At 41.6% G+C, this 21,402-nt stretch overlaps 1 protein-coding gene across 2 annotated transcripts; it reads right to left on the reverse strand.

The window, feature by feature from the left end:
* Positions 1–6,053: 6,053 nt before the first annotated feature.
* Positions 6,054–16,063, reverse strand: LOC127932277 (uncharacterized). Of its 2 annotated transcripts, none has more exons than XM_052527459.1 (2): positions 14,699–16,063; positions 6,054–6,640 (listed from the first exon to the last, which is right to left on the reverse strand). In XM_052527459.1, exons 1-2 carry the CDS (start codon positions 15,707–15,709, stop codon positions 6,305–6,307), a joined length of 1,347 nt encoding a protein of 448 aa, XP_052383419.1. In that variant the 5' UTR covers positions 15,710–16,063; the 3' UTR covers positions 6,054–6,304. The 2 variants fall into 2 exon arrangements, with proteins under 2 accessions (XP_052383419.1, XP_052383418.1); XM_052527458.1 differs by lacking the exon at positions 6,054–6,640 and adding an exon at positions 13,986–14,572 and having other exon boundaries at positions 14,699–16,062.
* Between the last annotated feature and the right edge of the window lie 5,339 nt (positions 16,064–21,402).

Raw genomic sequence — 21,402 nt, forward strand, 5'->3', positions numbered from 1 at the left:
CACCGCCAAACATTTTAGAGCGTCCATTCGCATTTCCCATTTCGCCATTGTAAATTACGCGCTTCTTTTTACAGGTCTTCTCCTGCAGAAAGACTCGTCTGAATTCTATCCCACCAGAGGGGACTTTATACACCATACCCAGACCCACTTCAGTTTAGATATTATAATTAGACTACTGCCCCCACAATTGATTGCCCCGCCCACGTCTTCATTTACATTAAGGATGGATAATTAGTAATGGATTGTTGATATTGTTAATGACTCTCACCTATAGCCATCAGACAGTGGCCAGCACCCCTCAATGTGATATTATTAGGTGTGGGGAGAAAGGCCGATAGTAATGCTAGAAAATGGTCCATGTCACTATACTTGTCACGCCCTGGCCATAGAGAGGCTTTTATTCTCTATTTTGGGTAGGCCAGGGTGTGACTAGGGTGGGCATTCTAATTTCTTTATTTCTATGTTTTCTATATCTATGTTTTGGCCGGGTATGGTTCTCAATCAGGGACAGCTGTCTATCGTTGTCTCTGATTGGGAATCATACTTAGGCAGCTTTTTTCCTTTGTATTTTGTGGGTAGTTATCTTTGTTTGTGGCGCTATAGCCCTAGTAGGCTTCACGGTCGTTTCTTTGGGTTTTTGTTTTGTTGGCGACATTTACATAAATAAAGGAAAATGTACGCTCACCACGCTGCACATTGGTCCGACGCCCGAGACAATACTAAGGAGTAAAAGCAGCCGAATAATAAGATATCTTTTCGTTTGTGATATTGAAATTCTCTAAAACGTCAGCATCACACAGACGGGGAAATTACAATTACTTTAATTTTATGTTTGTTCTACACTTGTTCTTTATTCAAGGAAAAATCCACAAAAGAAATCTATTTAGGTATTTTTTTACATTTGTCCACTGATCTTTTTCTGTATTTGGGCAGATATTGAAATATATTTTATCGCAATGATATTGTCTGTATGCCTACTAAAACATATAGCCTAACTGAACATTAAAGGAAAACTCCATGCAAAATGTTTATTTTTTATCATTATACCACTGTTGATACAGTCCCAAAATGTTTTGCACGTCAACAGTCACATTTGGCAGTAATTGGACTTTCAAGAAGTAAAGTGTCACTTGCCACATCATCATGACACTTTGCTTTTGAAAATCATATATCTTGAAAACTATAAAGGTCATTTGAGGTCTGCGCTCCAGAATGATTACCAACACATTGACTGTCCTGCCCGTGTAAATTGCAGGCTTGACTACTGCTACATGTCTTTTAGAAACTGGTAAGGCCGTCTCTCGTCCTCCTTTCAGTAAATCTGACAACGACGCCATTTTGCTTATCGCCGCCTGCAAACAAAGACTCAAAGGAAAGTTCCAGTGGTCAGGTCTGCACAGCATTGGTCTGACCATTTAGAATCCACTCTCCAAGACGGTTTTCCCAGCCGATTCAGTCACCTGTTTCGTTAAAAAATGCATAGATGTGATACCGACAGTGACTTTCAAAACATACCCGAATCAAAAAACACGGATTGATGGCAGCCTTGTAGGGAAAGTGAAGGAGAGAGATGCTGCTAATAAACACAGCGAGGTGACTGGGGGCAATAGTATGGTTAAACAGTACAATTATGACCTACGCAGATCAATCTATATAGCGAAACACAAGTATAGGCACAAAGTAGAGGAGCAATTCAACGGGTCAGACAGAGGCCTATGTGGCAGGGGCTCCTAATGATCACGGATGACAAAAGAGTGCCAGCCACTTCGAGGACAACAACACCGCCCTACTGGACGGGCTAAACGTGTTTTTCTTAAATAACCCTTCCATCTTTGCCTGAAATTAGTACTTAGGCAGCTGTGCCCTACTCCAATAAAGTTTGCAGTTGTCTAAAAAAAAAAACACTCTTTTGCTCAAAATGTTTTTTTACACTTTAGTGTGCTCACTTTAAGATATTTCAATTTGCGTTTCAACAGGAAACATTTAGAAATAGACGACCCCTTTAAAAACAAAGAGGAAGAGGAGAACATTGGGGATTTAGTTAATAAGCAGGTTAAGGAAAATACAGCTTTTATCCAGAGGGTTCAATGTTCTCCTTTCTAATTAAAGCATAGACTACCACCTGCTGACTTCTACGACATTCAGAGTTAATACTGTACACCCCCCATTATAAAGATGACTGATGGTATTCTAATTAAAGTATTTCTTTTCCCGAAAATATGATTCTGCAAACCTCAAGAGGTAAAACTAGTTTCTAAGAGTGCACTGTCCTTTACTTAAACCAACTAAACAAATCTAGTTCTCTTATCACTAACCAAATTCTATCCATTTAAGCCATGTATGGGCAGCTGAAAGAGCCTCCAATGGCTTTTTAATGGACTACAGTGGGTTTGAATGAATGAATGAATGAATGAATGAATGAATGAATGAATGAAAGGCAATCAGCCATTATAGTTTTAATCACCTCCCCTTCTCACCTGCCCTCTTCTTCCTCTCTTCTTCCTCCCTTCCCTTATCTCCACCACAGGAAATCACATCGACAGAATGTTCTGGTATGGACATGCTAATGACCAGCATATAGCTTAAGTCTGAGATAGACACACCCCTCCCTACATATTCATTTGGACAGTGAAGCTAAAACGTTTCATTTGCCTCTATACTCCAGCATTTTGGATTTGATATCAAATGTTTTTTATATAAGGCAACATGAATGCAATTTAGAAATTAATGCACTTTATCTATCTAGTCCCCCCATTTGAATGTGTCTAGTAGGCAACTAGGACAAATTTACTTCGAGTGTATTACATTTTGTCAAAAGTTTAGTATTTTGTTCCATTTACCTGAGTGAGAAAGTTACAGATGCACAAAGATCATGAACCCAAGACAAGATAACCTCTCACCATTAACATGGGAGTAACACGGGAGGTTAGCATTTTGGTGGGGGTATAATATTTACGCCTGTTTAACTTTCTCACTCACCATTATTCATTCATTGTTTTATTTATGTTTAATTAACCTTTATTTAAGTAGGCAAGTCAGTTAAAATCAAATTCCTATTTTCAATGACGACATACCCCAGCCAAACCCTAATGACGCTGGGCCAATTGTGTACATACTTATGGGACTCCGGTCACAGCCCAGGATCGAACCAGGGTCTGTAGTGACACCACAAGCACTGAGATGCAGTGCCTTAGACCGCTTTACCACTCAGGAGGCTATGATTTCCTGTTATCATGGTAACATCCACATTAATGGATAAGTGTTCAAAAATATATTAACTCTGGATGTAGTAAAAGTCAGCAGGTGGTAGTCTATGCTTTAATTAGAAAGGAGAACATTGAACACTCTTGATGAAAGCTGTATTTTCCTTAACCTGCTTATTAACTAAATCCACAATGTTCTCCTCCTCCTCTTTGTATTTAAAGAGGTTCTCCAGCTATTTTTGAAATTGTACTGTTGAAACACAATATCCCAAGTATAAATATAGTAAAGTGAGCACACTAAAGTGCAAAAAAACAAAAACATTTTGAGCAAAATAGAGTTTTTTAGACACAACTTCAATGGAGTAGGGCACAGGTGTCAAACTCATTCCTGGAGAGCCAAGTGCCTGTGGGTTTTCGCTTGTTCCTTATACTTGACTGATGAATTAAGGTCACAAATTAGTAACTCCCCACACCTGTTTGTCTAGGCCTTAATTCAAAGGAAAAACCAAAAACCTGCAGACACTATGTCCTCCATTGTATGAATTTGAAACCTCTAGAGTAGGGCATTCAAGGAGTTGGTCCTGTTGGGAATCCTCTGATGTCATCGGCCTCCCTCCTATCTTGAGGAACCATTGAGGAGCAATAGAGAACAAAATAGCAACGCCCCCCCTTCTCCCCACCACACACATACCTGGACCATCTATTGAGATGTGCCTTTTGTTAAGTAAACCAGGTGTGGAGATGACGTGAATAGGAGACTAAAGTGCCACTTGACATTCAGCTCCATTGTTTGACTGAGTTTAACCTCTTGGTCCTCCCCTGTGCATGCCACACCCTCTCCCAATGTGGTGTACATGTGAACACATTTCAGACAATGGCTGCATTATGTTCTGTGGTGCTTAAAAATAAAAGGAACACTTGTGGTAGACTGGAGCCATCAGAGTTAAATTCACAGCTCTTTCACAGCTTAGTCCTTCTGTAGCACAGTTGGTAGAGCATGGTGCTTGTAATGCCAGGGTAGTGGGTTCGATTCCCGGGACCACCCATACGTAGAATGTATGCACACATGACTGTAAGTCGCTTTGGATAAAAGCGTCTGCTAAATGGCATATATTTCATACTGAGCATTTAGGTGATAATGTCTTACCCTGAAAAGGACCATTGACAAACAGCAGAGCTGTAAAAGATCTACATGTATTTGCACAATCAACTGGGTCAGTGATTTCAATTTGCAGTCTCACACTCAATTTGCACAAATAACATGCAAATGTGTAAAACACTGCACAAACATCAGAGCAGAACCAGTTCACCTGCTTTTACAATTTAATTTGACTAGATGTTCAATGTTTCTTTCGGGGAAAATAATTACAAATATAATTGTATTTCCATATTAAAACGAGAGTTCGGCTCACGTCACAGGGTTGACCTTAAACCGGATGGACAAATTTCAATAAATCATTAATCACATTAATATTAACCCATTTCTCAACCAACTGCAGAACATGTTTTGACAGTGGATGTAGAAGTGGATATGAAACAATTATTCACTTGAACTTGATTGGTCAACTCCCCTGCACTCTCTTTTTCCTCTCTTCCCTTATCTCCACCACATGAAACATCACATCGACACAGAATTTTCTGGTATGGACATGCTAATGACCAGGTACCGAGATGAGATCCTCAGACCCCTTGTGAGACCATATGCTGGTGTGGTTGGCCCTGGATTCCTCCTAATGCAAGACAATGCTAGACCTCATGTGGCTGGAGTGTGTCAGCGGTTCCTGCAAGAGGAAGGCATTGATGCTATGGACTGGCCCGCCCGTTCCCCAGACCTGAATCCAATTGAGCGCATCTGGGACATCATGTCTCGCTCCATCCACCAACGCCACGTTGCACCACAGACTGTCCAGGAGTTGGCGGATGCTGTAGTCCAGGTCTGGGAGGAGATCCCTCAGGAGACCATCCGCCACCTCATCAGGAGCATGCCCAGGCGTTGTAGGGAGGTCATACAGGCACTTGGAGGCCACACACACTACTGAGCCTCATTTTGACTTGTTTGAAGGACATTACATCAAAATTGGAACAGCCTGTAGTGTGGTTTTCCACTTTAATTTTGAGTGCGACTCCAAATCCAGACCTACATGGGTTGATACGTTTCCATTGATAATTTTTGTGTGATTTTGTTGTCAGCACATTCAACTATGTAAAGAAAAAAGTATTTAGTAAGAATATTTAATTCATTCTAGGATGTGTTATTTTAGTGTTGCCTTTATTTTTGAGCAGTGTATATAAATATACACACTGTGTATGTTTCTATTGATACAGTCAGAAGCACCGTAAGTCAAATTGGCCAGGCCCTGATAGGAATGGGATGGCACGTAAACTTCTGAATGTAGTGACTGTGTAAATTCCAAAGAGCTTTCATTAAAGACAAACAAGATAATGAGGGATCATCATACAAACAAAGTCATTATGTTTTCTAGTACCTTTTAGTTTTCTATCATACTATTATTAAATGCTTGAGGTAAACAGCACATCTAGTTTAGTAATAGAAAACGATATGCCATTTTACCACACGTTTTTATACAAAAAAAAAAATACATAGAATCTGTGGTATAGCACATGCAGCATACTCTTGTCACAGCCTAGCCGATATATTTATCAATTAATCTATAATAATATAGGGTGTAATCATTTACTAAACGTTGAAGAGGAATGACAGTACACTAAAACACCCAACTTTTCAGCGGTTACACTTGTTGGCATAATACGTGGTTATCAATTGATAATAGACAACTCATGTAAAACCTGTTTTGTGTTATGTTTCTTTGAATAAAAAAAAACACAATGTTACCAAGTTTCTGTATTTTATTTGTAACACAATTGGTAGGGTGCAAAACACAATGTTGAAACGTTACATGCATACAAGAGAATCAGTGGCAATACACCCATGCTATAACAAAGACTCGGTTGTTAATTCACTGGAGACTGTATCTTGTGCCTTTGGGAGATGCGCTTTTAGCCTAACGCATGAATTATTCTCTCGTCTTCTGTTGTTCTGGATATTTGCGTGCGCAAGAGCCACAAGCAAATCCGATGCACTACACACAGCTTTTAGGAGCCTTGTTCCGTGTCGATCTGCGCACCTTGCTGGGGTTCTTCGTTTCACAGACTGTGTCCTGGATGGGTGGGAGGGGAGGAGGCGGTGCGGCATTGGCCCTCATGTGCTTCTCGCGAAGCTCGAATGCCAGATCCATGATGAAATCTCTCATTGGCACTGTCTTAGCGGTGCATTGCGTGAACAAAACATATGCGTTGATTGCAGCCAGGTCAAGAAGGTTGAAGAATACCGCAAGGGGCCAGCGGTGTGAACCTCCTTTCTCCAACCCTGTCACAACCTCCACCGTACGCTCTCTTGTCATCGTATTTACATCAACCTATGGGTAGAATACAATTGATTAGCATTACATCCCCAAATGAAAAACAACAACCCATTTGGTAGTCTGCAAGTGCATGACACGTGTATGATGTGCATGTTTAAAATATCGTAATGTGAAACCCACCCTGTTGCTATTATAGAACGTCACGGTCTCCGGTTCTCTCGTTCGGTCGTTCCCGGTGGTGACAGTCTGGTGTATAGTGCTCAGAATACAGACGTTCTTTCTTGGGTTACTTCTGTAAACCGTAAGGGTTGCTTTGTCGTGCTTTAGCACGGTAGTGGAGTATAGCTTTGTCTGTGCCTGATTACGCATCACCGGAGGCAGCTCTCGTCCGCAATGACTTTGTTGGCAATCAACTTATTTGCTAATGGCAGGGATGTGCAGAACTTGTCCGTAGTGACCGTTCTCCCCGCACCGAGGTAAGGTTCCACAAGCTTCAATGCCACATTTTCAGGCTTCTGAGATTCATCTTCCCCCGAATAAGGAACGACATAAGGAATGACATTTAGCACGTACTTGCTGTCTACGTCAGCGGTCAACGCAAACTTGATGACCTCTCCACTTGAAAGGCACCATTGCTCCTCAACAGTGATGTTCAACCCTGGCTTGTAACATGCAATGCAGTTCCGTACAAACGCGTTCCAAACTTCTGAGACCACGGCGAATTTGTTCGAATATGTCCGGGGGCGTCTGATCTCTCTGGTGTCAAAACGCAGGTACCGCAAGATTTCTGTGAAGCGGTCCATTGGCATGGTGTCTCGAAAGAAATCTAAACATGACCAGTAGCCATCCAAAGACGCTAGTCTATTGCCGTGTAGCCCACGGACATACAGGACCGCAATGAATGCTTCCAATTCCTCCACAGACAAGTCCCATGTTTTGTTTTTTCCTTGCACCCGGTGCGCCTCAGCCACAGTACAGTCCCTGATGCGCTGCAACATATCCATGTCACACAAACAATGAAAGCTGGCGTAGGCACCGTCGATTCTATCTTTTGCATATGGTGTAGGGCCTGATTCCACTCTGGTGTCGTTCTGTGTTAATAATCGACCCGTGGCGTTACCAACAGGCTGTTTCACCCAAACTGTGCCGTCCACCCCGTATTATCTCTCTCCATCTCAGTTGATGACGGCTTCACAGTGGGCAACGTAGGGGCTTTTTGCGCCCATGTTGACTGTAGCAACTGCGGGAGTTTTGCTGATTGCGTTGTGGTGCCACTGGCACCCTGGGAGGGATCCCGTACGTCTCACTGTCAGAATCGGAATCTACTGAAAAAATGCCATATTTATCATCATAGATCTCTTGATACATCTCATCAAGTTCACCCCTTGCGTCTGAATCCATGTCATCCAGCTCATGCACCGCCAAACATTTTAGAGCGTCCATTCGCATTTCCCATTTCGCCATTGTAAATTACGCGCGCTTCTTTTACAGGTCTTCTCCTGCAGAAAGACTCGTCTGAATTCTATCCCACCAGAGGGGACTTTATACACCATACCCAGACCCACTTCAGTTTAGATATTATAATTAGACTACTGCCCCCACAATTGATTGCCCCGCCCACGTCTTCATTTACATTAAGGATGGATAATTAGTAATGGATTGTTGATATTGTTAATGACTCTCACCTATAGCCATCAGACAGTGGCCAGCACCCCTCAATGTGATATTATTAGGTGTGGGGAGAAAGGCCGATAGTAATGCTAGAAAATGGTCCATGTCACTATACTTGTCACGCCCTGGCCATAGAGAGGCTTTTATTCTCTATTTTGGGTAGGCCAGGGTGTGACTAGGGTGGGCATTCTAATTTCTTTATTTCTATGTTTTCTATATCTATGTTTTGGCCGGGTATGGTTCTCAATCAGGGACAGCTGTCTATCGTTGTCTCTGATTGGGAATCATACTTAGGCAGCTTTTTTTCCTTTGTATTTTGTGGGTAGTTATCTTTGTTTGTGGCGCTATAGCCCTAGTAGGCTTCACGGTCGTTTCTTTGGGTTTTTGTTTTGTTGGCGACATTTACATAAATAAAGGAAAATGTACGCTCACCACGCTGCACATTGGTCCGACGCCCGAGACAATACTAAGGAGTAAAAGCAGCCGAATAATAAGATATCTTTTCGTTTGTGATATTGAAATTCTCTAAAACGTCAGCATCACACAGACGGGGAAATTACAATTACTTTAATTTTATGTTTGTTCTACACTTGTTCTTTATTCAAGGAAAAATCCACAAAAGAAATCTATTTAGGTATTTTTTTTACATTTGTCCACTGATCTTTTTCTGTATTTGGGCAGATATTGAAATATATTTTATCGCAATGATATTGTCTGTATGCCTACTAAAACATATAGCCTAACTGAACATTAAAGGAAAACTCCATGCAAAATGTTTATTTTTTATCATTATACCACTGTTGATACAGTCCCAAAATGTTTTGCACGTCAACAGTCACATTTGGCAGTAATTGGACTTTCAAGAAGTAAAGTGTCACTTGCCACATCATCATGACACTTTGCTTTTGAAAATCATATATCTTGAAAACTATAAAGGTCATTTGAGGTCTGCGCTCCAGAATGATTACCAACACATTGACTGTCCTGCCCGTGTAAATTGCAGGCTTGACTACTGCTACATGTCTTTTAGAAACTGGTAAGGCCGTCTCTCGTCCTCCTTTCAGTAAATCTGACAACGACGCCATTTTGCTTATCGCCGCCTGCAAACAAAGACTCAAAAGGAAAGTTCCAGTGGTCAGGTCTGCACAGCATTGGTCTGACCATTTAGAATCCACTCTCCAAGACGGTTTTCCCAGCCGATTCAGTCACCTGTTTCGTTAAAAAATGCATAGATGTGATACCGACAGTGACTTTCAAAACATACCCGAATCAAAAAACACGGATTGATGGCAGCCTTGTAGGGAAAGTGAAGGAGAGAGATGCTGCTAATAAACACAGCGAGGTGACTGGGGGCAATAGTATGGTTAAACAGTACAATTATGACCTACGCAGATCAATCTATATAGCGAAACACAAGTATAGGCACAAAGTAGAGGAGCAATTCAACGGGTCAGACAGAGGCCTATGTGGCAGGGGCTCCTAATGATCACGGATGACAAAAAGAGTGCCAGCCACTTCGAGGACAACAACACCGCCCTACTGGACGGGCTAAACGTGTTTTTCTTAAATAACCCTTCCATCTTTGCCTGAAATTAGTACTTAGGCAGCTGTGCCCTACTCCAATAAAGTTTGCAGTTGTCTAAAAAAAAAACACTCTTTTGCTCAAAATGTTTTTTTACACTTTAGTGTGCTCACTTTAAGATATTTCAATTTGCGTTTCAACAGGAAACATTTAGAAATAGACGACCCCTTTAAAAACAAAGAGGAAGAGGAGAACATTGGGGATTTAGTTAATAAGCAGGTTAAGGAAAATACAGCTTTTATCCAGAGGGTTCAATGTTCTCCTTTCTAATTAAAGCATAGACTACCACCTGCTGACTTCTACGACATTCAGAGTTAATACTGTACACCCCCCATTATAAAGATGACTGATGGTATTCTAATTAAAGTATTTCTTTTCCCGAAAATATGATTCTGCAAACCTCAAGAGGTAAAACTAGTTTCTAAGAGTGCACTGTCCTTTACTTAAACCAACTAAACAAATCTAGTTCTCTTATCACTAACCAAATTCTATCCATTTAAGCCATGTATGGGCAGCTGAAAGAGCCTCCAATGGCTTTTTAATGGACTACAGTGGGTTTGAATGAATGAATGAATGAATGAATGAAAGGCAATCAGCCATTATAGTTTTAATCACCTCCCCTTCTCACCTGCCCTCTTCTTCCTCTCTTCTTCCTCCCTTCCCTTATCTCCACCACAGGAAATCACATCGACAGAATGTTCTGGTATGGACATGCTAATGACCAGCATATAGCTTAAGTCTGAGATAGACACACCCCTCCCTACATATTCATTTGGACAGTGAAGCTAAAACGTTTCATTTGCCTCTATACTCCAGCATTTTGGATTTGATATCAAATGTTTTTATATAAGGCAACATGAATGCAATTTAGAAATTAATGCACTTTATCTATCTAGTCCCCCATTTGAATGTGTCTAGTAGGCAACTAGGACAAATTTACTTCGAGTGTATTACATTTTGTCAAAAGTTTAGTATTTTGTTCCATTTACCTGAGTGAGAAAGTTACAGATGCACAAAGATCATGAACCCAAGACAAGATAACCTCTCACCATTAACATGGGAGTAACACGGGAGGTTAGCATTTTGGTGGGGGTATAATATTTACGCCTGTTTAACTTTCTCACTCACCATTATTCATTCATTGTTTTATTTATGTTTAATTAACCTTTATTTAAGTAGGCAAGTCAGTTAAAATCAAATTCCTATTTTCAATGACGACATACCCCAGCCAAACCCTAATGACGCTGGGCCAATTGTGTACATACTTATGGGACTCCGGTCACAGCCCAGGATCGAACCAGGGTCTGTAGTGACACCACAAGCACTGAGATGCAGTGCCTTAGACCGCTTTACCACTCAGGAGGCTATGATTTCCTGTTATCATGGTAACATCCACATTAATGGATGTGTTCAAAAATATATTAACTCTGGATGTAGTAAAAGTCAGCAGGTGGTAGTCTATGCTTTAATTAGAAAGGAGAACATTGAACACTCTTGATGAAAGCTGTATTTTCCTTAACCTGCTTATTAACTAAATCCACAATGTTCTCCTCCTCCTCTTTGTATTTAAAGAGGTTCTCCAGCTATTTTGAAATTGTACTGTTGAAACACAATATCCCAAGTATAAATATAGTAAAGTGAGCACACTAAAGTGCAAAAAAACAAAAACATTTTGAGCAAAATAGAGTTTTTTAGACACAACTTCAATGGAGTAGGGCACAGGTGTCAAACTCATTCCTGGAGAGCCAAGTGCCTGTGGGTTTTCGCTTGTTCCTTATACTTGACTGATGAATTAAGGTCACAAATTAGTAACTCCCCACACCTGTTTGTCTAGGCCTTAATTCAAAGGAAAAACCAAAAACCTGCAGACACTATGTCCTCCATTGTATGAATTTGAAACCTCTAGAGTAGGGCATTCAAGGAGTTGGTCCTGTTGGGAATCCTCTGATGTCATCGGCCTCCCTCCTATCTTGAGGAACCATTGAGGAGCAATAGAGAACAAAATAGCAACGCCCCCCTTCTCCCCACCACACACATACCTGGACCATCTATTGAGATGTGCCTTTTGTTAAGTAAACCAGGTGTGGAGATGACGTGAATAGGAGACTAAAGTGCCACTTGACATTCAGCTCCATTGTTTGACTGAGTTTAACCTCTTGGTCCTCCCCTGTGCATGCCACACCCTCTCCCAATGTGGTGTACATGTGAACACATTTCAGACAATGGCTGCATTATGTTCTGTGGTGCTTAAAAATAAAAGGAACACTTGTGGTAGACTGGAGCCATCAGAGTTAAATTCACAGCTCTTTCACAGCTTAGTCCTTCTGTAGCACAGTTGGTAGAGCATGGTGCTTGTAATGCCAGGGTAGTGGGTTCGATTCCCGGGACCACCCATACGTAGAATGTATGCACACATGACTGTAAGTCGCTTTGGATAAAGCGTCTGCTAAATGGCATATATTTCATACTGAGCATTTAGGTGATAATGTCTTACCCTGAAAAGGACCATTGACAAACAGCAGAGCTGTAAAAGATCTACATGTATTTGCACAATCAACTGGGTCAGTGATTTCAATGCAGTCTCACACTCAATTTGCACAAATAACATGCAAATGTGTAAAACACTGCACAAACATCAGAGCAGAACCAGTTCACCTGCTTTTACAATTTAATTTGACTAGATGTTCAATGTTTCTTCGGGGGGGGAAAATAATTACAAATATAATTGTATTTCCATATTAAAACGAGAGTTCGGCTCACGTCACAGGGTTGACCTTAAACCGGATGGACAAATTTCAATAAATCATTAATCACATTAATATTAACCCATTTCTCAACCAACTGCAGAACATGTTTTGACAGTGGATGTAGAAGTGGATATGAAACAATTATTCACTTGAACTTGATTGGTCAACTCCCCTGCACTCTCTTTTTCCTCTCTTCCCTTATCTCCACCACATGAAACATCACATCGACACAGAATTTTCTGGTATGGACATGCTAATGACCAGGTACCGAGATGAGATCCTCAGACCCCTTGTGAGACCATATGCTGGTGTGGTTGGCCCTGGATTCCTCCTAATGCAAGACAATGCTAGACCTCATGTGGCTGGAGTGTGTCAGCGGTTCCTGCAAGAGGAAGGCATTGATGCTATGGACTGGCCCGCCCGTTCCCCAGACCTGAATCCAATTGAGCGCATCTGGGACATCATGTCTCGCTCCATCCACCAACGCCACGTTGCACCACAGACTGTCCAGGAGTTGGCGGATGCTGTAGTCCAGGTCTGGGAGGAGATCCCTCAGGAGACCATCCGCCACCTCATCAGGAGCATGCCCAGGCGTTGTAGGGAGGTCATACAGGCACTTGGAGGCCACACACACTACTGAGCCTCATTTTGACTTGTTTGAAGGACATTACATCAAAATTGGAACAGCCTGTAGTGTGGTTTTCCACTTTAATTTTGAGTGCGACTCCAAATCCAGACCTACATGGGTTGATACGTTTCCATTGATAATTTTTGTGTGATTTTGTTGTCAGCACATTCAACTATGTAAAGAAAAAAGTATTTAGTAAGAATATTTAATTCATTCTAGGATGTGTTATTTTAGTGTTGCCTTTATTTTTTGAGCAGTGTATATAAATATACACACTGTGTATGTTTCTATTGATACAGTCAGAAGCACCGTAAGTCAAATTGGCCAGGCCCTGATAGGAATGGGATGGCACGTAAACTTCTGAATGTAGTGACTGTGTAAATTCCAAAGAGCTTTCATTAAAGACAAACAAGATCATATTATCATATTATTATTAAATGCTTGAGGTAAACAGCGCATCTAGTTTAGTAATAGAAAACGATATGCCATTTTACCACACGTTTTTATACCAAAAAAAAAATACATAGAATCTGTGGTATAGCACATGCAGCATACTCTTGTCACAGCCTAGCCGATATATTTATCAATTAATCTATAATAATATAGGATGTAATCATTTACTAAACGTTGAAGAGGAATGACAGTACACTAAAACACCCAACTTTTCAGCGGTTACACTTGTTGGCATAATACGTGGTTATCAATTGATAATAGACAACTCATGTAAAACCTGTTTTGTGTTATGTTTCTTTGAATAAAAAAAACACAATGTTACCAAGTTTCTGTATTTTATTTGTAACACAATTGGTAGGGTGCAAAACACAATGTTGAAACGTTACATGCATACAAGAGAATCAGTGGCAATACACCCATGCTATAACAAAGACTCGGTTGTTAATTCACTGGAGACTGTATCTTGTGCCTTTGGGAGATGCGCTTTTAGCCTAACGCATGAATTATTCTCTCGTCTTCTGTTGTTCTGGATATTTGCGTGCGCAAGAGCCACAAGCAAATCCGATGCACTACACACAGCTTTTAGGAGCCTTGTTCCGTGTCGATCTGCGCACCTTGCTGGGGTTCTTCGTTTCACAGACTGTGTCCTGGATGGGTGGGAGGGGAGGAGGCGGTGCGGCATTGGCCCTCATGTGCTTCTCGCGAAGCTCGAATGCCAGATCCATGATGAAATCTCTCATTGGCACTGTCTTAGCGGTGCATTGCGTGAACAAAACATATGCGTTGATTGCAGCCAGGTCAAGAAGGTTGAAGAATACCGCAAGGGGCCAGCGGTGTGAACCTCCTTTCTCCAACCCTGTCACAACCTCCACCGTACGCTCTCTTGTCATCGTATTTACATCAACCTATGGGTAGAATACAATTGATTAGCATTACATCCCCAAATGAAAAACAACAACCCATTTGGTAGTCTGCAAGTGCATGACACGTGTATGATGTGCATGTTTAAAATATCGTAATGTGAAACCCACCCTGTTGCTATTATAGAACGTCACGGTCTCCGGTTCTCTCGTTCGGTCGTTCCCGGTGGTGACAGTCTGGTGTATAGTGCTCAGAATACAGACGTTCTTTCTTGGGTTACTTCTGTAAACCGTAAGGGTTGCTTTGTCGTGCTTTAGCACGGTAGTGGAGTATAGCTTTGTCTGTGCCTGATTACGCATCACCGGAGGCAGCTCTCGTCCGCAATGACTCACTGCCCCGACCAAGTTGGTTTTGTTGGCAATCAACTTATTTGCTAATGGCAGGGATGTGCAGAACTTGTCCGTAGTGACCGTTCTCCCCGCACCGAGGTAAGGTTCCACAAGCTTCAATGCCACATTTTCAGGCTTCTGAGATTCATCTTCCCCCGAATAAGGAACGACATTTAGCACGTACTTGCTGTCTACGTCAGCGGTCAACGCAAACTTGATGACCTCTCCACTTGAAAGGCACCATTGCTCCTCAACAGTGATGTTCAACCCTGGCTTGTAACATGCAATGCAGTTCCGTACAAACGCGTTCCAAACTTCTGAGACCACGGCGAATTTGTTCGAATATGTCCGGGGGCGTCTGATCTCTCTGGTGTCAAAACGCAGGTACCGCAAGATTTCTGTGAAGCGGTCCATTGGCATGGTGTCTCGAAAGAAATCTAATTGTAAACATGACCAGTAGCCATCCAAAGACGCTAGTCTATTGCCGTGTAGCCCACGGACATACAGGACCGCAATGAATGCTTCCAATTCCTCCACAGACAAGTCCCATGTTTTGTTTTTTCCTTGCACCCGGTGCGCCTCAGCCACAGTACAGTCCCTGATGCGCTGCAACATATCCATGTCACACAAACAATGAAAGCTGGCGTAGGCACCGTCGATTCTATCTTTTGCATATGGTGTAGGGCCTGATTCCACTCTGGTGTCGTTCTGTGTTAATAATCGACCCGTGGCGTTACCAACAGGCTGTTTCACCCAAACTGTGCCGTCCACCCCCGTATTATCTCTCTCCATCTCAGTTGATGACGGCTTCACAGTGGGCAACGTAGGGGCTTTTTGCGCCCATGTTGACTGTAGCAACTGCGGGAGTTTTGCTGATTGCGTTGTGGTGCCACTGGCACCCTGGGAGGGATCCCGTACGTCTCACTGTCAGAATCGGAATCTACTGAAAAAATGCCATATTTATCATCATAGATCTCTTGATACATCTCATCAAGTTCACCCCTTGCGTCTGAATCCATGTCATCCAGCTCAAGCACCGCCAAACATTTTAGAGCGTCCATTCGCATTTCCCATTTCGCCATTGTAAATTACGCGCGCTTCTTTTTTACAGGTCTTCTCCTGCAGAAAGACTCGTCTGAATTCTATCCCACCAGAGGGGACTTTATACACCATACCCAGACCCACTTCAGTTTAGATATTATAATTAGACTACTGCCCCCACAATTGATTGCCCCGCCCACGTCTTCATTTACATTAAGGATGGATAATTAGTAATGGATTGTTGATATTGTTAATGACTCTCACCTATAGCCATCAGACAGTGGCCAGCACCCCTCAATGTGATATTATTAGGTGTGGGGAGAAAGGCCGATAGTAATGCTAGAAAATGGTCCATGTCACTATACTTGTCACGCCCTGGCCATAGAGAGGCTTTTATTCTCTATTTTGGGTAGGCCAGGGTGTGACTAGGGTGGGCATTCTAATTTCTTTATTTCTATGTTTTCTATATCTATGTTTTGGCCGGGTATGGTTCTCAATCAGGGACAGCTGTCTATCGTTGTCTCTGATTGGGAATCATACTTAGGCAGCTTTTTTTCCTTTGTATTTTGTGGGTAGTTATCTTTGTTTGTGGCGCTATAGCCCTAGTAGGCTTCACGGTCGTTTCTTTGGGTTTTTGTTTTGTTGGCGACATTTACATAAATAAAGGAAAATGTACGCTCACCACGCTGCACATTGGTCCGACGCCCGAGACAATACTAAGGAGTAAAAGCAGCCGAATAATAAGATATCTTTTCGTTTGTGATATTGAAATTCTCTAAAACGTCAGCATCACACAGACGGGGAAATTACAATTACTTTAATTTTATGTTTGTTCTACACTTGTTCTTTATTCAAGGAAAAATCCACAAAAGAAATCTATTTAGGTATTTTTTTACATTTGTCCACTGATCTTTTTCTGTATTTGGGCAGATATTGAAATATATTTTATCGCAATGATATTGTCTGTATGCCTACTAAAACATATAGCCTAACTGAACATTAAAGGAAAACTCCATGCAAAATGTTTATTTTTTATCATTATACCACTGTTGATACAGTCCCAAAATGTTTTGCACGTCAACAGTCACATTTGGCAGTAATTGGACTTTCAAGAAGTAAAGTGTCACTTGCCACATCATCATGACACTTTGCTTTTGAAAATCATATATCTTGAAAACTATAAAGGTCATTTGAGGTCTGCGCTCCAGAATGATTACCAACACATTGACTGTCCTGCCCGTGTAAATTGCAGGCTTGACTACTGCTACATGTCTTTTAGAAACTGGTAAGGCCGTCTCTCGTCCTCCTTTCAGTAAATCTGACAACGACGCCATTTTGCTTATCGCCGCCTGCAAACAAAGACTCAAAAGGAAAGTTCCAGTGGTCAGGTCTGCACAGCATTGGTCTGACCATTTAGAATCCACTCTCCAAGACGGTTTTCCCAGCCGATTCAGTCACCTGTTTCGTTAAAAATGCATAGATGTGATACCGACAGTGACTTTCAAAACATACCCGAATCAAAAAACACGGATTGATGGCAGCCTTGTAGGGAAAGTGAAGGAGAGAGATGCTGCTAATAAACACAGCGAGGTGACTGGGGGCAATAGTATGGTTAAACAGTACAATTATGACCTACGCAGATCAATCTATATAGCGAAACACAAGTATAGGCACAAAGTAGAGGAGCAATTCAACGGGTCAGACAGAGGCCTATGTGGCAGGGGCTCCTAATGATCACGGATGACAAAAAGAGTGCCAGCCACTTCGAGGACAACAACACCGCCCTACTGGACGGGCTAAACGTGTTTTTCTTAAATAACCCTTCCATCTTTGCCTGAAATTAGTACTTAGGCAGCTGTGCCCTACTCCAATAAAGTTTGCAGTTGTCTAAAAAAAAAAAACACTCTTTTGCTCAAAATGTTTTTTTACACTTTAGTGTGCTCACTTTAAGATATTTCAATTTGCGTTTCAACAGGAAACATTTAGAAATAGACGACCCCTTTAAAAACAAAGAGGAAGAGGAGAACATTGGGGATTTAGTTAATAAGCAGGTTAAGGAAAATACAGCTTTTATCCAGAGGGTTCAATGTTCTCCTTTCTAATTAAAGCATAGACTACCACCTGCTGACTTCTACGACATTCAGAGTTAATACTGTACACCCCCCATTATAAAGATGACTGATGGTATTCTAATTAAAGTATTTCTTTTCCCGAAAATATGATTCTGCAAACCTCAAGAGGTAAAACTAGTTTCTAAGAGTGCACTGTCCTTTACTTAAACCAACTAAACAAATCTAGTTCTCTTATCACTAACCAAATTCTATCCATTTAAGCCATGTATGGGCAGCTGAAAGAGCCTCCAATGGCTTTTTAATGGACTACAGTGGGTTTGAATGAATGAATGAATGAATGAATGAAAGGCAATCAGCCATTATAGTTTTAATCACCTCCCCTTCTCACCTGCCCTCTTCTTCCTCTCTTCTTCCTCCCTTCCCTTATCTCCACCACAGGAAATCACATCGACAGAATGTTCTGGTATGGACATGCTAATGACCAGCATATAGCTTAAGTCTGAGATAGACACACCCCTCCCTACATATTCATTTGGACAGTGAAGCTAAAACGTTTCATTTGCCTCTATACTCCAGCATTTTGGATTTGATATCAAATGTTTTTTATATAAGGCAACATGAATGCAATTTAGAAATTAATGCACTTTATCTATCTAGTCCCCCATTTGAATGTGTCTAGTAGGCAACTAGGACAAATTTACTTCGAGTGTATTACATTTTGTCAAAAGTTTAGTATTTTGTTCCATTTACCTGAGTGAGAAAGTTACAGATGCACAAAGATCATGAACCCAAGACAAGATAACCTCTCACCATTAACATGGGAGTAACACGGGAGGTTAGCATTTTGGTGGGGGTATAATATTTACGCCTGTTTAACTTTCTCACTCACCATTATTCATTCATTGTTTTATTTATGTTTAATTAACCTTTATTTAAGTAGGCAAGTCAGTTAAAATCAAATTCCTATTTTCAATGACGACATACCCCAGCCAAACCCTAATGACGCTGGGCCAATTGTGTACATACTTATGGGACTCCGGTCACAGCCCAGGATCGAACCAGGGTCTGTAGTGACACCACAAGCACTGAGATGCAGTGCCTTAGACCGCTTTACCACTCAGGAGGCTATGATTTCCTGTTATCATGGTAACATCCACATTAATGGATGTGTTCAAAAATATATTAACTCTGGATGTAGTAAAAGTCAGCAGGTGGTAGTCTATGCTTTAATTAGAAAGGAGAACATTGAACACTCTTGATGAAAGCTGTATTTTCCTTAACCTGCTTATTAACTAAATCCACAATGTTCTCCTCCTCCTCTTTGTATTTAAAGAGGTTCTCCAGCTATTTTTGAAATTGTACTGTTGAAACACAATATCCCAAGTATAAATATAGTAAAGTGAGCACACTAAAGTGCAAAAAAACAAAAACATTTTGAGCAAAATAGAGTTTTTAGACACAACTTCAATGGAGTAGGGCACAGGTGTCAAACTCATTCCTGGAGAGCCAAGTGCCTGTGGGTTTTCGCTTGTTCCTTATACTTGACTGATGAATTAAGGTCACAAATTAGTAACTCCCCACACCTGTTTGTCTAGGCCTTAATTCAAAGGAAAAACAAAAACCTGCAGACACTATGTCCTCCATTGTATGAATTTGAAACCTCTAGAGTAGGGCATTCAAGGAGTTGGTCCTGTTGGGAATCCTCTGATGTCATCGGCCTCCCTCCTATCTTGAGGAACCATTGAGGAGCAATAGAGAACAAAATAGCAACGCCCCCCCCCTTCTCCCCACCACACACATACCTGGACCATCTATTGAGATGTGCCTTTTGTTAAGTAAACCAGGTGTGGAGATGACGTGAATAGGAGACTAAAGTGCCACTTGACATTCAGCTCCATTGTTTGACTGAGTTTAACCTCTTGGTCCTCCCCTGTGCATGCCACACCCTCTCCCAATGTGGTGTACATGTGAACACATTTCAGACAATGGCTGCATTATGTTCTGTGGTGCTTAAAAATAAAAGGAACACTTGTGGTAGACTGGAGCCATCAGAGTTAAATTCACAGCTCTTTCACAGCTTAGTCCTTCTGTAGCACAGTTGGTAGAGCATGGTGCTTGTAATGCCAGGGTAGTGGGTTCGATTCCCGGGACCACCCATACGTAGAATGTATGCACACATGACTGTAAGTCGCTTTGGATAAAAGCGTCTGCTAAATGGCATATATTTCATACTGAGCATTTAGGTGATAATGTCTTACCCTGAAAAGGACCATTGACAAACAGCAGAGCTGTAAAAGATCTACATGTATTTGCACAATCAACTGGGTCAGTGATTTCAATGCAGTCTCACACTCAATTTGCACAAATAACATGCAAATGTGTAAAACACTGCACAAACATCAGAGCAGAACCAGTTCACCTGCTTTTACAATTTAATTTGACTAGATGTTCAATGTTTCTTTCGGGGGGAAAATAATTACAAATATAATTGTATTTCCATATTAAAACGAGAGTTCGGCTCACGTCACAGGGTTGACCTTAAACCGGATGGACAAATTTCAATAAATCATTAATCACATTAATATTAACCCATTTCTCAACCAACTGCAGAACATGTTTTGACAGTGGATGTAGAAGTGGATATGAAACAATTATTCACTTGAACTTGATTGGTCAACTCCCCCTGCACTCTCTTTTTCCTCTCTTCCCTTATCTCCACCACATGAAACATCACATCGACACAGAATTTTCTGGTATGGACATGCTAATGACCAGGTACCGAGATGAGATCCTCAGACCCCTTGTGAGACCATATGCTGGTGTGGTTGGCCCTGGATTCCTCCTAATGCAAGACAATGCTAGACCTCATGTGGCTGGAGTGTGTCAGCGGTTCCTGCAAGAGGAAGGCATTGATGCTATGGACTGGCCCGCCCGTTCCCCAGACCTGAATCCAATTGAGCGCATCTGGGACATCATGTCTCGCTCCATCCACCAACGCCACGTTGCACCACAGACTGTCCAGGAGTTGGCGGATGCTGTAGTCCAGGTCTGGGAGGAGATCCCTCAGGAGACCATCCGCCACCTCATCAGGAGCATGCCCAGGCGTTGTAGGGAGGTCATACAGGCACTTGGAGGCCACACACACTACTGAGCCTCATTTTGACTTGTTTGAAGGACATTACATCAAAATTGGAACAGCCTGTAGTGTGGTTTTCCACTTTAATTTTGAGTGCGACTCCAAATCCAGACCTACATGGGTTGATACGTTTCCATTGATAATTTTTGTGTGATTTTGTTGTCAGCACATTCAACTATGTAAAGAAAAAAGTATTTAGTAAGAATATTTAATTCATTCTAGGATGTGTTATTTTA

The sequence above is a fragment of the Oncorhynchus keta genome, chromosome 10 (assembly GCF_023373465.1).
Source record: "Oncorhynchus keta strain PuntledgeMale-10-30-2019 chromosome 10, Oket_V2, whole genome shotgun sequence".
In the NCBI taxonomy this organism is placed as follows: domain Eukaryota; kingdom Metazoa; phylum Chordata; class Actinopteri; order Salmoniformes; family Salmonidae; genus Oncorhynchus; species Oncorhynchus keta.